Source organism: Lepidochelys olivacea (genome assembly GCF_965140295.1).
Source record: "Lepidochelys olivacea isolate rLepOli2 genome assembly, chromosome: 2".
Classification (NCBI taxonomy): Eukaryota; Metazoa; Chordata; order Testudines; family Cheloniidae; genus Lepidochelys; species Lepidochelys olivacea.
In genome coordinates, this window is record NC_140412.1 from 143,753,562 (window position 1) to 143,768,584 (window position 15,023).

General features: G+C 40.6%; 1 protein-coding gene across 5 annotated transcripts in view; it reads left to right on the forward strand.

The window, feature by feature from the left end:
* The window catches only part of SEMA5A (semaphorin 5A), a 659,545-nt gene that overhangs the window by 599,707 nt on the left and 44,815 nt on the right, over window positions 1-15,023 (forward strand). For all 5 annotated transcript variants that reach the window (XM_084619687.1, XM_084619686.1, XM_084619685.1 and 2 more), the window contains one exon: window positions 2,364-2,582. In XM_084619687.1, the coding sequence (XP_084475813.1) occupies window positions 2,364-2,582 (219 nt within the window). The remainder of the gene's footprint in view (window positions 1-2,363; window positions 2,583-15,023) is intronic.

Consider the following 15,023-nt stretch of genomic DNA (forward strand, 5'->3'; position numbering starts at 1 on the left):
CTGGCATTACTCCAAGAAATCTGACGTGTTAATGCAAAAATGTGAAATAAGGTCACTCATTTCCCTTAAGACTGAAAATTCCCCCGCCTCAGAGTGATCTCCAGTTCGTTCTAATGCTATTGTAAAACGATACAGTGCTGCAACATTTTATCTAGAGAAATGCTGACCAATGTAATCTAAATGAGAATAGCTCTGCCATGATTAATGCCTCTGTTAGCCCTTTGGTTGAAGTGGTACCATTTGGAATTCAGGGGTTGAAGTGTGTGTGGGGGTGGGAAGTTGTGGTACCCTCTTCTAAGTGCCATTCATCATGTGTATAAACCTGGCATTTCTCAGCTGGGCAACCTCATAAAGAAAGTCACTGATGGAGCTAGGAATTGAAGCAACATTCTTAACTTCCACACTGTTTCCCTATGCTCTCTACCATTCTGGATTCAAATCTGCATCAGGTTTCATAAAATCTGTTGATAATATCTTTGCACAATAGGAGCTGGTTCAGGGGAAGAAATAATAGTTCTCAGTAATTGCCCAGTGGAAGGATTTTATCCACAGCTTTGGGGATTTACTAATACTCTCTAACCAGCTGAGTTGAACAGTTTCTCATCACAAAATGAAGATAAAACCAAACCTATTTGTCTGTCAATGCATCATTTATTTCAATATTGGCCACTGTTATTGTATACTGAATAAAAGTCTCTAAGGCCCCATCTATACCAGGAATATTGTAATTGTATTCAGTAGGGTGCATCACAACTGCAGGTATAACAGTGTTACTAATGTTTGAAGCTGTGGTGGAGGTGGGACATAGGTATTTTTAATACTATTTCAGCTAATCATGTCCAGGAGTTCATTGCAGCACAACTGGTATAGCAGAGCAATTTGTGTAGACACAAGGCAAAATTGCAAGTGTCTTTAACCTAATTCAGCATGGATACTGTGGATGTATTGAACTGTTTGTGCTTCCATTGGTACAAAACAACTGTTTCAGTTAACAAACAGTTCATTGTGAACAGGGTTTCATACTGCAGCCAAAGATCTCATGCCCTAGCTTGGAGTGAAGCCCGCTGGACGCAGTGAATGTAGTGCTTGCTACAGTCCATTTGCTTAGGGTACTTGTATTAGTATGGTTTGAGTTTAAGATTACTGGAGGGCAACATCTCTTCAATCTCAGTTGTGACTCATAATATATTTTTATTAGTTGATTAAACGTACTTGTTACTACTTTAACACTATTTAACTCACCCAAAGAGAGTGAGCTTACAGCCTGAATGTGAGTCTAGAGCCCATTCTACTCTAGGAACATTTTTCAAAAATTTCCCAGCATTGATGACATGGCGCACCTTCACTTATGTTAGCAGTATTGGGAGTCCTAGTGTAGACAAGTCCTAGCTCTTACAGCTGTTTTAAGCACCGTGTCATCTAGCCTGCTCAGAGTAGTTCTAATCAAACCAGTACTTAAAATGGTGGCAGCAGCCAATGATCCATCTACAGTAGGGCTCCCAATGATGCTAATATTAATAGAGGTGAACCATGTTAGTAATGCTGGGAAACTTCAGAAGAATTACCCTAATACAGTCAGAGGCTGATATCACTGCCATACATTGCAGATGTACACAGTCACTGAGCAGTTCTCTGCAGCTCATAGGCTCAGAAGTTAAGTTCTATGCTAAGAACTTTTGAGGGAGTTCCTTCCCAGGCAGGATCAAGCCCTAAAGTGGATTGAAATGACCTTTAGAAGTGGTTCATCCAGGTGGGGATTGAGGCATATTTTGCAATGTTGCTGTTAGCAAGCTTCCACACCCATTGCCTACACTGTACCTTTTGAGTGTTTAATCTGGCACCTTTTCTCAGCACTAAATTCACTTTAAAAGATAACAGACAAGGAAAAAAGTTTAGAAAAGGTTTGAAACGTGTTTTCATTTTCCTGCTGGCTGATTTAACCAAGAAGCACACTGTTCTCATTGCATATGAGAATGGTTCACTTGCCGTAGTCAGGTGTGTCTTAGTACTTCAGCTGAGTGAAGAAGAGTCTGAAAAGTGCAATTTTAAATGGGGAAAATACTTTTCCTCACAAAATGACTTTTTCATGGAAATTCATTACATTATTATTTGATTCTAAAATTTGAGCAGGGTTATCAGTATTGGTTCATTTCTACTGTGATGTAATGGCAGCTGCAGACACCATAGGAGGATTTATGGGATTTCTGTCAGGTAAGGTAGTGAAATAGAATTATGGGGTTGTGTAGCCAAACGAGTACCAAAAATGTTTATTAAAAGATTAAGATTAAATATAAAGACAAAATGTTTGTTTTCAGGGTGATAGACTTTAATCCCATGATCTGCTTTCAATCTTAATTCTTTAGGACTGTCAGGGGATTTCTTGCGTTCTGGACGATACTCCGCTCATACAATTAATGGAGCCTGGTCACCATGGACTCCATGGTCTCAGTGCAGTCGAGACTGCAGCAGAGGTATTCGCAACCGCAAACGTGTCTGCAACAATCCTGAGCCCAAATACGGGGGTCTTCCATGTCTGGGCCCATCTCTGGAGTACCAGGAATGCAACATCTTGCCTTGTCCAGGTAAGAGTCGAGAGATATCAATAAGGCGTATGGAAATGATATAGTTCACTTTCAAGTCCATACTTTACAGTAGTAAAAATTACAAACTAGTTCAAATCATTTCCTCCTCAGCTCCTTTCCAGGCAAACCAGTTAGCCCAACCAAAGTGAACTTAATAAAATAACTTTTGCTCTGTAAATTTCAGCAATGATTTGAAACCAGTGCTATATAAAGGGTACAGAAGACATGCATTCATGGTAACTGCCCATAGCAACTAAAACTAATTTATATTGCAAAAAGACCCTTCGACATTCAATCAGCCCCAGTGTCAGATATGAGTGCTTTAATATATAAGGTACCATATGGAAATGTGATTTCTGAGCTGTTTCAACAGACCAAGTTGTTTTGCTGCCAGAAAGAGAGAATTTCTTTAGCGAAGCAGCCAATTAGATTTATAATGGATATAGACTAGAGACCAGATCCTCAGCTAGTGCAAATCAGTGTATCTTTATTGATTTCAGTATAGTGTAGCTATACTTTATTTACACTAGCTGAGACTTTGGCCCTACTGCTTTGAGAAATGTTCATGAGAAAGGAAAGGATAATCATGTGAAACTGGCCTGGTTCAGAATTGTCTTTCAAACTCAAAGCTTAGTTTTATCAAAGTAAGGTTTATGAACCTGTTGAGTGAATTTGTGACAGATTTTGAATGCAAGGCCCCAGGAAGTCTTGTGAGGTCCTGGACAGATAACAGGAAGAGATGGTATCTCAGGTTCACTGTAAATAGTGAGAGTTCGTCAGAAGAATCTTAAGCAGCTTTTTCATTGACAATTATTTTATGGTTCACTAAAAAGATATTAAAACCTAAATGAATATTTTTTCAGACAGTGGATACAGATGTGCATCGTTATTGTATCTTCTGTATTTGGCAAGATTATTTGTTCCCTGATCTTCTCTTTCTCTTTCTCAAACAGAGGGGCCCCACATCAGGAGGATATGTAGAGAAGAGGGGGAGTGCTGGCTGCTCAGCATGCTTTCCTTCTTCGTTCACACCTGATATGGCTGTGGCATTATTCCCCTTTTAACCCTAAAGGAATTCCCTGTGTGAATAATGTTGACCCAGTAAATAGTCTCTCAGGCTCTCCAACCCCGAGCCTCAGGTTGGGGGAAGAATTGGGGCTGAAGGAGATTGGAGAGAAGGCAAATCTGAATCTCTACACAGGGACGCCCAAGAGAGCCGAGAGCCAACAAATGGTTATAGCTGACAGATTCAGTGGACCAGGTCCAGTGAAGATTTTAGCAGTCTAGGGCATGTTTACTATGTGCTAACTGGCAACAGTTCTCTAGGGACCCATACACTAGGTGGGGATAGCCAGAATGTGGAGCATCCCATTCACTTCTCCTCCCCACAGGTTGTACACCCACTCTGAGATGCTCCTACTCAGGACTCCCCCAGGCCAAGGGAATCCCCAGCAGGGGACCTGTTTTCTGGTGGTGCTGGTTTCCGATCGCTTTGCACTATATGAGCAGTGTAAAGATAGCTGACAGGGCAGAATATTGATTGTGGCACCTTAATCTTCTTGAAATAAGATTTGGCCCTTAAATTGAAATGGTTGGACACCATGAGGCAGAGCCTCAGCTGGTATAAATGGCCAGGCTCAACTGAAGTCAACAGAGCTATGGGAATTTATACTAACGGAGGACCTGCCCTCAGTGGTTGTAGAGACTTGTTCCAGGCTTATTTATAGTTTTAAATTTAAGTAAGCAAAATCTAAATAGGCATTTCAAAAATCAATCCAGATTCATAGTTTCATTACCATACAGTAATAACAGGAGAAAATATTCCTGTAAAATTAGACCAGGTTTGTTGTTTCCCCTTCACTGTTGGTTCTTAAAACTGAATTTTGGTTTGGATTTTTTTGAAATGGTGGCTTTTTAAAAGTGAAATATTTTATAAGGTTTCCAGAAATGGGACCTTTTTAACTTAGTAATTTTGCAATTATTTTGGTAGAAATTGGTACAATCAGCAGAAAATGCAAGTTTTCCGTAATATTAATATGAAGAGCATGATAGTGGTACTAGTATCTAAGACTGAGCCAGCATACACAGCTAAGCAAATCAGAAAGCAGAAAGTGATGAAGTTATAAGGAACAACTAGTAGAACTTGAAACTGACATTTTGGTTACAAATCAATCCCCATTGTTGCATCCCCATTGTTTCTGCTTTTGAAAATGATTTTCAAGAACTGACAGAAGAAAGGGGGTAGTGGGCCCTGCTAAAGTAGGAATCTGATGTCCTAATATTTCTGATATCTTTTCTCAGTGATTTGTTTCCTTCTTGGCCACAAATTAAATTGGAATAAGTCTGCACAGCTTGAATGAAACATCCAAGTCTGTGGTGATTTGGGAGCAGATAGTGAATGATGTCATTCTGATGGGACTCAAAGAAATCCTTCCGGTTCTCCATTACAGCTGATTCACAGCAGCTTGTCTTTATCAATAATTAAAATTAAATTTAAGGGTCCAAATCAGATCAGTCTGAAGGGGGAAAAAGAGAAACAGGTATATATAGTTTCTCTTTTCTTTGAACACGTGTGGTAGGGTGAGTAATGGTAATAAGATATAGCTCATCCAGAAGTTGGGCCTGATTGTACTTTCAGAGAGAGAGAGAGAGAGACAGGAGTATTTAATAGAAGTATAAAAAAGTAATTGAGGTTTTTTAATGAAAGTCACAGAAAGCTAGTTTGTAGATAACAAATGCATATGTTGGAATGAAAGTCACTGTTTTGCAGAATATCTGAAATGATAGCCGTGAGTGCGAGGAGGTAAGTTTCATGCTGACTCCAGGATAAGCAGGTGAAGAAGTGACCAATATGGCAGGTGCAGGCCAGAGGAGGGAGCTTTGTATCTAGGATTGTCCAAGAACATAAGAACGGCTATACTGGGTCAGACCAAAGGTCCATCCAGCCCAGTATCCTGTCTTCCAATAGTGGCCAATGCCAAATGGCCCAGAGGGGATGAACAGAACAGGTAATCATCATGTGATCCATCCCCTGTCATTCATTTCCAGCTTCTGGCAAACAGAGGCTAGGGACACCATCCCTGCCCATCCTGAGTAATAGCCATTGATGGACCTATCCTCCATGAATTTATCTAGTTCTTTTCTGAACCCTGATACAGTCTTGGCCTTCACAACATCCGCTGGGAAGGAGTTACACAGGTTGACTGTGCGTTGTGTGAAAAAATACTTCCTTTTGTTTGTTTTAAACCTGCTGCCTATTAATTAATTTGGTGACCCCTAGTTTTTGTATTATGAGGAGTAAATAACATTTCCTTATTTACTTTCTCCACAGCAGTCATGATTTTATAGATCTCAATCACATCCCCCCTTAGTCATCTCTTTTCCGAGCTCAAGAGTCCCAGTTTCATTAATCTCTCGTCATATTGCAGCCGTTCCATACCCCTAATCATTTTTGTTGTCCTTTTCTGAACCTTTTCCAATTCCAATATATCTTTTTTCAGATGGGGCGACCACATCTGCACATAGTATACAAGATGTTGGCGTACCATGGATTTATATAGAGGCAATATTTTCTGTCTTATTATTTATCCCTTTCTTAATGATTCCCAACATTCTATTTGCTTTTTTGACTACCGCTGCACATTGAGTGGATGTTTGCAGAGAATCACTTCACAGTCACTTCAAGATCTCTTTCTTGAGTGGTAACAGCTAATTGAGACCCCATCATTTTATATGTATAGTTGGGATTATGTTTTCCAGTGTGCATTACTTTGCATTTATCAACATTGAATTTCATCTGACATTTTGTTGCCCAGTCACTCAGTTATGAGAGTTCCTTTTGTAGCTCTTTGCAGTCTGCTTCGGTCTTAACTATCTTGAGTAGTTCTGTATCATGCAAATTTTGCCACCTCATTGTTTTCGCCTTTTTCCAGACCATTTATGAATATGTTGAATGGAATTGGTTCCAGTACAGACCCGTGGGGACACCACTATTTACCTCTCTCCATTCTAAAACTGACCATTTATTTCTACCCTTTGTTTCCTATCTTTTAACCAGTTACCAATCCATGAGAGGACCTTCCCTCTTATCCCATGACTGCTTTCTTTGCTTAAGAGCCTTTGGTGAGGGACCTTGTCAAAGGCTTTCTGAAAATCTAAATACATTCTATCCACTGGATGCCCCTTTTCCACATGCCTGTTGACCCCCTCAAAGAATTCTAGTAGATTGATGAGGCATGATTTCCCTTTACAAAAACCATGTTGACTCTTCCCCAACAAATTATGTTCATCTATGTGTCTGACAATTTTGTTCTTTACTATAGTTTCAACCAGTTTGCCCGGTACTGAAGTCAGGCTTATCAACCTGTAATTGCCGGGGTCACCTCTGAAGCCCTTTTTAAAAATTGGTGTCACATTAGCTATCCTCCAGTCATTAGGTACAGAAGCTGATTGAAATGATAGGTTACAGACTACAGTTAGTAGTCCTGCAGCTTCACATTTGAATTCCTTCAGAACTCTTGACTAAATACCATCTAGTCCTGGTGACGTATTACTGTTTAGTATATCAGTTTGTTCCAAAACCTTCTCTTATAACACCTCAATCTGGGACAGTTCCTCAGATTTGTCAGCAAAAAAGAATGGCTCAGGTTTGGAAATCTCCCTCACATCCTCAACTGTGAAGACAGATGCAAAGAATTCATTTAGTTTCTCTACAATGGCCTTATCGTCCTTGAGTGCTCTTTTAGCATCTCGATTGCCCAGTGGCCACACTGGTTGCTTAGAAGGCTTCTTGCTTCTGATGTACTTAAAAAAATGTTTACTATTACTTTTTGACTCTTTGGCTAGCTATTCTTCAAATTCTTTTTTGGCCTTCCTACCTATATTTTTACACTTCATTTGCCAGAGTTTATGCTCCTTTCTATTTTCCTCACTAGGATTTAACTTTCACTTTTTAAAGGATGCCTTTTTGCCTCTCACTGCTTCTCTTACTTTGTTATTTAGCCACAGTGGCTCTTTTTCGGTTCTCTTACTATGTTTATTAATTTGGGGTATACATTTAAATTGAGCCTCTATTATGGTGTCTTTAAAAAGCTTCCATGCAGCTTGCAGGGATTTTACTTGTGGTGCTGTACCTTTTAATTTCTGTTTAACTAACTTCCTCATTTTTGTGTATCCCCACCCCCTTCTGAAATTAAATGCTACAGTTTGGGTCACTGTGGTGTTTTCCGCACCACAGGGACATTAAATGTAATTATATTATGATCGCTATTACCAAGCGGTCCAGCTATATTCACCTCTTGGACCTGATCCTGTGCTCCAATTAGAACTAAATGAAGAATTGCCTCTCCTATTGTGGGTTCCAGGACTAGCTGCTCCAAGAAGCAGCCATTTAAGGTGTCAAGAAACTTTATCTCTGCATCCTGGTCTGAGGTGATATGTACCCAGTCAATATGGGGACAGTTGAAATTCCCCATTATTATTGAGTTCTTTATTTTTATAGCCTCTCTAATCTCCCTGAGCATTTCACAGTCATTGTCACCATCATAGAATCATAAAATATCAGGGTCGGAAGGGATCTCAGGAGGTCATCTAGTCCAACCCCCTGCAACTTTTCACTAGGAGTGTGGTGAAACACTGGAATGCGTTACCTAGGGAGGCGGTGGAATCTCCTTCCTTAGATATTTTTAAGGTCAGGCTTGACAAAGCCCTGGCTGGGATGATTTAGTTGGGGATTGGTCCTGCTTTGAGCAGGGATTGGACTAGATGACCTCCTGAGGTCCCTTCCAACCCTGATATTCTATGATTCTATGAACACATTCCAGTGCTTCACCACCCTCCTAATGAAAAAGTTTTTCCTAATATCCAACCTAAATTTCCCCCACTGCAACTTGAGACCATTACTCCTTGTTCTGTCATCTGCTACCACTGAGAACAGTCTAGATCCATCCTCTTTGGAACCCCCTTTCAGGTAGTTGAAAGCAGCTATCAAATCCCCCCTCATTCTTCTCTTCTGCAGACTAAACAATCCCAGTTCCCTCAGCTTCTCCTCATAAGTCATGTGTTCCAGTCCCCTAATCATTTTTATTGCCCTCCACTGGACTCTTTCCAATTTTTCCACATCCTTCTTGTAGTGTGGGGCCCAAAACTGGACACAGTACTCCAGATGAGGCCTCACCAATGTCGAATAGAGGGGAACGATCACATCCCTCGATCTGCTGGCAATGCCCCTACTTATACAGCCCAAAATGCCATTAGCCTTCTTGGCAACAAGGGCACACTGTTGACTCATATCCAGCTTCTCGTCCACTGTAACCCCTGAGTCCTTTTCTGCAGAACTGCTGCCTAGCCATTCGGTCCTTAGTCTGTAGCAGCGCATGGAATTCTTCCGTCTCAAGTGCAGGACTCTGCACTGGTCCTTGTTGAACCTCATCAGATTTCTTTTGGCCCAATCCTCTAATTTGTCTAGGGCCCTCTGTATCCTATCCCTACCCTCCAGCGTATCTGCCACTCCTCTCAATTTAGTGTCATCTGCAAACTTGCTGAGGGTGCAGTCCATGCCATCCTCCAGATCATTAATGAAGATACTGAACAAAACTGGCCACAGGACCGACCCTTGGGGCACTCTGCTTGATACCGGCTGCCAGCTAGACACGGAGCCATTGATCAGTACCTGTTAAGCCTGAAGATCTAGCCAGCTTTCTATCCACCTTATAGTCCATTCATCCAGCCCATACTTCTTTAACTTGCTGGCAAGAATACCGTGGGAGTATCAAAAGCTTTGCTAAAGTCAAGGAATAACATGTCCACTGCTTTCCCCTCATCCACACAGCCAGTTATCTCGTCATAGAAGGCAATTAGATTAGTCAGGCATGACTTGCCCTTGGTGAATCCATGTTGACTGTTCCTGATCACTTTCCTCTCTTTGAAGTGCTTCAAAATTGATTCCTTGAGGATCCACTCCATGATTTTTCCAGAGACTGAGGGGAGGCTGACCACCCTGTAGTTTCCCAGATCATCCTTCTTTCCTTTTTTAATGATGGGCACTACATTAGCCTTTTTCCAGTCGTCCGGGACCTCCACCGATCGCCATGAGTTTTCAAAGATAATGGCCAATGGCTCTGCAACCACATCCGCCAACTCCTTTAGAACTCTTGGATGCAGAGCATCTGACCCTATGGACTTTTGCTCATCCAGCTTTTCTAAATAGTCCCGAACCACTTCTTTCTCCACAGAGGGCTGGTCACTTCCTCCCCATGCTGTGCTGCCCAGTGAAGTAGTCTGGGAGCTGGCCTTGTTTGTGAAGACAGAGGCAAAAAAAGCATTGAGCTTCTTTTTTATGTTTAAGATCAGCAAGGATTTCACTGTTAAACCAAGCTGGTCACCTGCTATATTTACTATTCTTTCTACAGATCAGGATGGTTTGTTCCTGCAATCTCAATAAGGATTCTTTAAAATACAGCCAGCTCTCCTGGACTCCTTTGCCCCTCATGTTATTCTCCCAGGGGATTCTGCCCATCAGTTCCCTGAGGGAATCAAAGTCTGCTTTTCTGAAGTCCAGGGTCCGTATTCTGCTGCTCTCTTTTCTTCCTTGTGTCAGGATCCTGAACTCGACCATCTCATGGTCACTGCCTCCCAGGTTCCCATCCACTTTTGCTTCCCCTACTAATTCTTCCCATCCTGGTCAGGTGGTCAGTAGAATATCCCTACTGCTTTATTCTTATTATTCGAGCATGAAATTACTATCCATAGAGATTCTGAGGTACAGTTTGGTTCATTTAAGATTTTTACTTCATTTGATTCTATGCTTTCTTTCACATATAGTGCCACTTCCCCACCAGCACAGCTTGTTCTGTCCTTCCTATATATTTTGTACCCTGGTATTACTGTGTCCCATTGATTATCCTCATTCCACCCAAGTTTCTGTGATGCCTGTTATATCAATATCCTCATTTAATACGAAGGACTCTGGTTCACCCATTTTCTTATTTAGACTTCTAGGACTGGTATATAAGCACTTTAAGAACTTGGCACTTTTTAGCTGTGTCCCATTACATGATGTAATTGAATGAGACTTTTTTCATTTGACTGTTTCTCATCAGATCCTACCCATATTTTATCATCTTCCATCCTCTCCTCCTTACTAGGACATAGGGAATCTTGATTAGTAGATCCTCTCCTAAGGAATGTCCCTGTCCGAACCACATGCTCCTCCACACCTGTTGGTTTTCCCCCAGCCCGTAGTTTAAAAACTGCTCTACTACCTTTTTAATTTTAAGTTTTGAGTTCCATTTTAAATTTCAAGCTGCCTGCACTCTCACTTCTTTCCTTCTAAGGGGACAGGGTCTGGGTGAAAAATAATCATTCATGAGGAGAAGTCGGTCTAAGTGCAATTTTCATCATGCTAATAGGATGCTTAGGTGCACCTTCCTCACTTAGGGCTGGAAGCAGAGGCGATGTATAGCAGGGACATCGGGGATCAAGTGTCTAGGGAGGATGGTGGGCTTCAGAGCCTGAGCTCCAGCCAGAGCTGCAACTTGTGCTGTCTATACAGATATTTTTAGAGCGTTAGTGTGAGTCTCACTAGCCTGAGTCTGTCACCCAAACATTGTGTAGGCATACCCTTTGGTGTCCACATAGCACTATGTGCACTAAGCAGAATATAACATGCTACACCCTCATATGCACACTTCCCTTCATCTCCACTTCAGGTATGGAGGGGAAATCAGGGACAGAGCGATGGGCACTATCCCCTCACACAAGTGGGCAGGGAGTGAACTGAGAAGGGCAAGGAATGGATGATGTTTTGGTTCTGCCCTAGTCCCCCAAAGTACTGGCCACTGCCGCTGAGCCATTGTGTAGGAGGAAATAATCTTCTACTGGTCAGGGTCAGTAGCAGATTATAAATGTCTGGGAAGAAAGGAAGAGCAAAGAAGGAATTGATCTTCTCTTAGGCAAAACCCCTTCCCTGGGCTCTTTCATACTAGCCCTTACACAGAGCTCATCATTAGAGTATAATCTAGCTCTTAGTCCTTTCTGCGGCTAGTAAACAGGAATAAATGGGCAGCTAGGCAACTTTGTTCTCATTAATGCAGGATCAGGTTCTACTCTGCTCCCTGTCCTGCTTATCACTATTTAATTTGTATTTATATATGCAATAGTGCATGCTTCTGCTGTGCAATGGGGTGGTGGAACGGAGAGGGGTAGGCAGTGAGGCCTAGTTCTCTCACCAGGAAATATCGCGGTGGCTCCACCCCCATACAAAGTCATGCACACCTGGGGTGGAGGGAGCGAGAGCAGGACCCAGAGGGACTGAAGCGTCCACTGCAGGGCCCAGGATTGGGCTTCCCTCACTTCCCTTCTTATTCTTCTGTCCCCACCCTCACAGGGACTTCTGCATAAATTAATATTCTTTTGACCATCAAGGCTTTCATGCTTAAAAAATATTTTACTTAACCATATGAAAATAATCTGAAAGTTTAATAAAAAGAATCGGCACTAACACTAGATTCTCACTAATTGGAACACCCATTGTGAATTACTGATATTTGGGAATTAGTGAGAGTGGGTAATTTTTCAAAAGTGCCAAAGTCCCACAGAAAGGCAAAGGCACATAGGGTCCTAAATCACTTTTGAAAAAATTGTGCACTGACATCTCAGGAGCTGCTGAGTGCTTTGCAGGTTTGAGGCCCAAATGAACAAACACAATGAAAAAGCAAGGATAACAAATCACAATGTGTACTTGGTTCATTTATTTGGTCAATCCTAGTTCAGTTTTAATTATTCATATTAATACTCTATAGTATAGTAGTAAATGTGTTGTGTATCTTTTACAAATAATGAAAACATCTGAGACCGGACTTTAACATCTGCTATTAAGTCTTTGTTGTGAGATGGAGAGATAATTAATTCTTTTTGAAGATTAAGATGAAGTGTATGGCTAAGCCAAGTGTGGATTAGTGAGGGTCTGCTGTGTAGTGTTTTTTATCCAGAGAACTCAAAGATCTCTACAAAGTTCAATACATACTATTATCCCCCTTTTTACTGGTGGAAAAATTGAGGCACAGTGAAGTTAACTGATATGCTAAGGTCATGCAGAATCAGTGGTAGAGTTGAAAATAAAACCCTGATTTCCTGATTCTCAGCTCCATGCTCAATCCAAACCACAGCTGCCCTTAACATTAAGGGTTAACATATTAATATATATAATATTTGCATGCCTGTTTTGTTTGGAAGCTTTGATAATCATAACTAGACAATCTAGACATGCAGAAGGAAAGCAATGAAATGCCTTTCACATGATTTCCCAGACCTCTAAAATATGGGTAAGAAATCTTCAGATAGGGAATCTTTGGTGAGTCTTCTCTCTGATGTGTTTATATTCTAGCCTTTACTGGAATAGCATACTTTATTTCCTCTGCTGGTCCAATGTGGCTTAGAATTGTGCATATCATGTGACACTCCAGTTCACATTAATGGGATATAATCACTGTTTTCATTGGAAAGAATGGTCATCTGAAATAATTCATGTTAAAATGAGTTAATTGTACTCAGATTATTGTCCAACAACATGGAAAATAACATGTTAGAACTCTGAATAATGTGCTTTTTCTGTTGGTACAGAGATATACTGAATCATGCTGGGTTTAAAAGTACTAAACATCCTGAGTATGAAGAAAAATATTTGTAAATGTATGTTGACATCCATCTCCGTCCATCCATCCCCATTCATTTCTTGTTTTGTTTACGATATTAACCTGTGGTTGAAATATGGAATATTAAAATATAGGAAATACATAGTTATACTAATGTGTATGGAAAGAAATGGATTAATTCTGTTTTCAATATTTGAAATTTTATTACCTTATTTCTATATTTGGGATTGTGTCACACTATTTTTATTACCACTTTTTTTGTAAACTGTGAAAAATCTAATATATTCAGCACAAATTGTCATATACCAATAAACACAAAGATAAAAATACAGAGAAGTTCAGATACTACAAAAATTCCTGTAAGGACATTATGGAGAGTGTATGCAACTTTGAAAAACCTGTTAATCTCCTGTTGCTTTTTTCACTTCTGCCACCTTTTTCTCTGCAGACATACTGTGGCCTGTAGAAAAGGAGAGGATATTTAAAAGTAATGGACCAAATTCATCCTTGGGGAAACTTCATACACCAGGAAAAAAATGGGCTTTGTGCTATTCTCACCTGATCCAAAGGCCATTAAGTCAATCAGAGTCCTTCCTAAAGGCTTTGGCCTTAGTTCTTACTGTTGTACTGCCCCTACAGGCATTACTTTGCCTTTCTTGCTGCTGCATTGCTCTGAGTCAGCTGTCTGCTACATGCAACACTTCCTTTATGAATGTTGACTGACGCAGCAGTGAACTGGGAGTGAAAAACTTTTTTTTTGTTTTTGCTCTTTCCCCAGGTCAGGGGAAATGCAGTGATATCCATTGGGACTTGGAAAGAAGGGACTGGGAATCAGGTTGTATCTGGGAGTCCACAAGGGCACAGCAGAAAGTCAGGTCTCCAATCCACCACTTTCCCAGACACCCCAAAATCCCACATTTGTGCTAGTGCGAAATTCTAATTCCACTTAGCCATGTGATGCCATTTACATTTCTGTGAATCTCTATCAGTTCACTCTCTTTCAGAGGAACAGAGAAGACTCCAATCTTTCTTGCTGTTATTCATTCTCTTTTGCTATGTGCTCAACAAGATAACGTTTAGATGAGTAACTTTTTATTTATCTTCGTACCCAGAAGGGCTAGAAATAACTTATATGAAAGCTTCAGTTCTGAAGGACACTGCCCAATCTGTGCAAAACCCCGACTTTCACAATTTTATCTACATGTTTGTGAATGAAGAGGATCACCCTCTCTACTCATTGTTCCTTCCTCTCTTTTGTAAAACCCAAAGTGCATGGAAGGATGGCCAATTTACTTAATAGTCTTTTGGAAATTGCAAGTGGTGTGGATGTTTTATTGGAGCCGCAGAAGGTCCTATTTCTATAGACTATTTTTCCCTGGAACATCCTCTTCCCCAGGATTTTTTTTTCTTGTCTTTGTGGAGCAATATTTATTAACCAAGACAACAGCTATTAAGAGGAGAGTTGCCTGATTGCTCAGGAAAACTAAATACAACCCCTATAAAAGAAAACATTGTTTTGAGAGCACCCTGGCTTGTTGAAAAGGCCTTGTTACACAACATACCAACCTGAATACTTGTGAAGTATTTTAAAGCAATTTTCCATTATTAGGTAATTAATTATTTTAACTACCTTTTTTATCCAATAGCTCTGCTGTACTGTTATGTAAAGAAATTATGTGATGTGTGGAGCTTTCTTCATAATTCTTTATTTTTTGTCAATAAGGCTGAATCAGCATTAAGGATTCTACATCATGGACAACAAAGGAAGAGAAAACAGATGGTCCTAGGT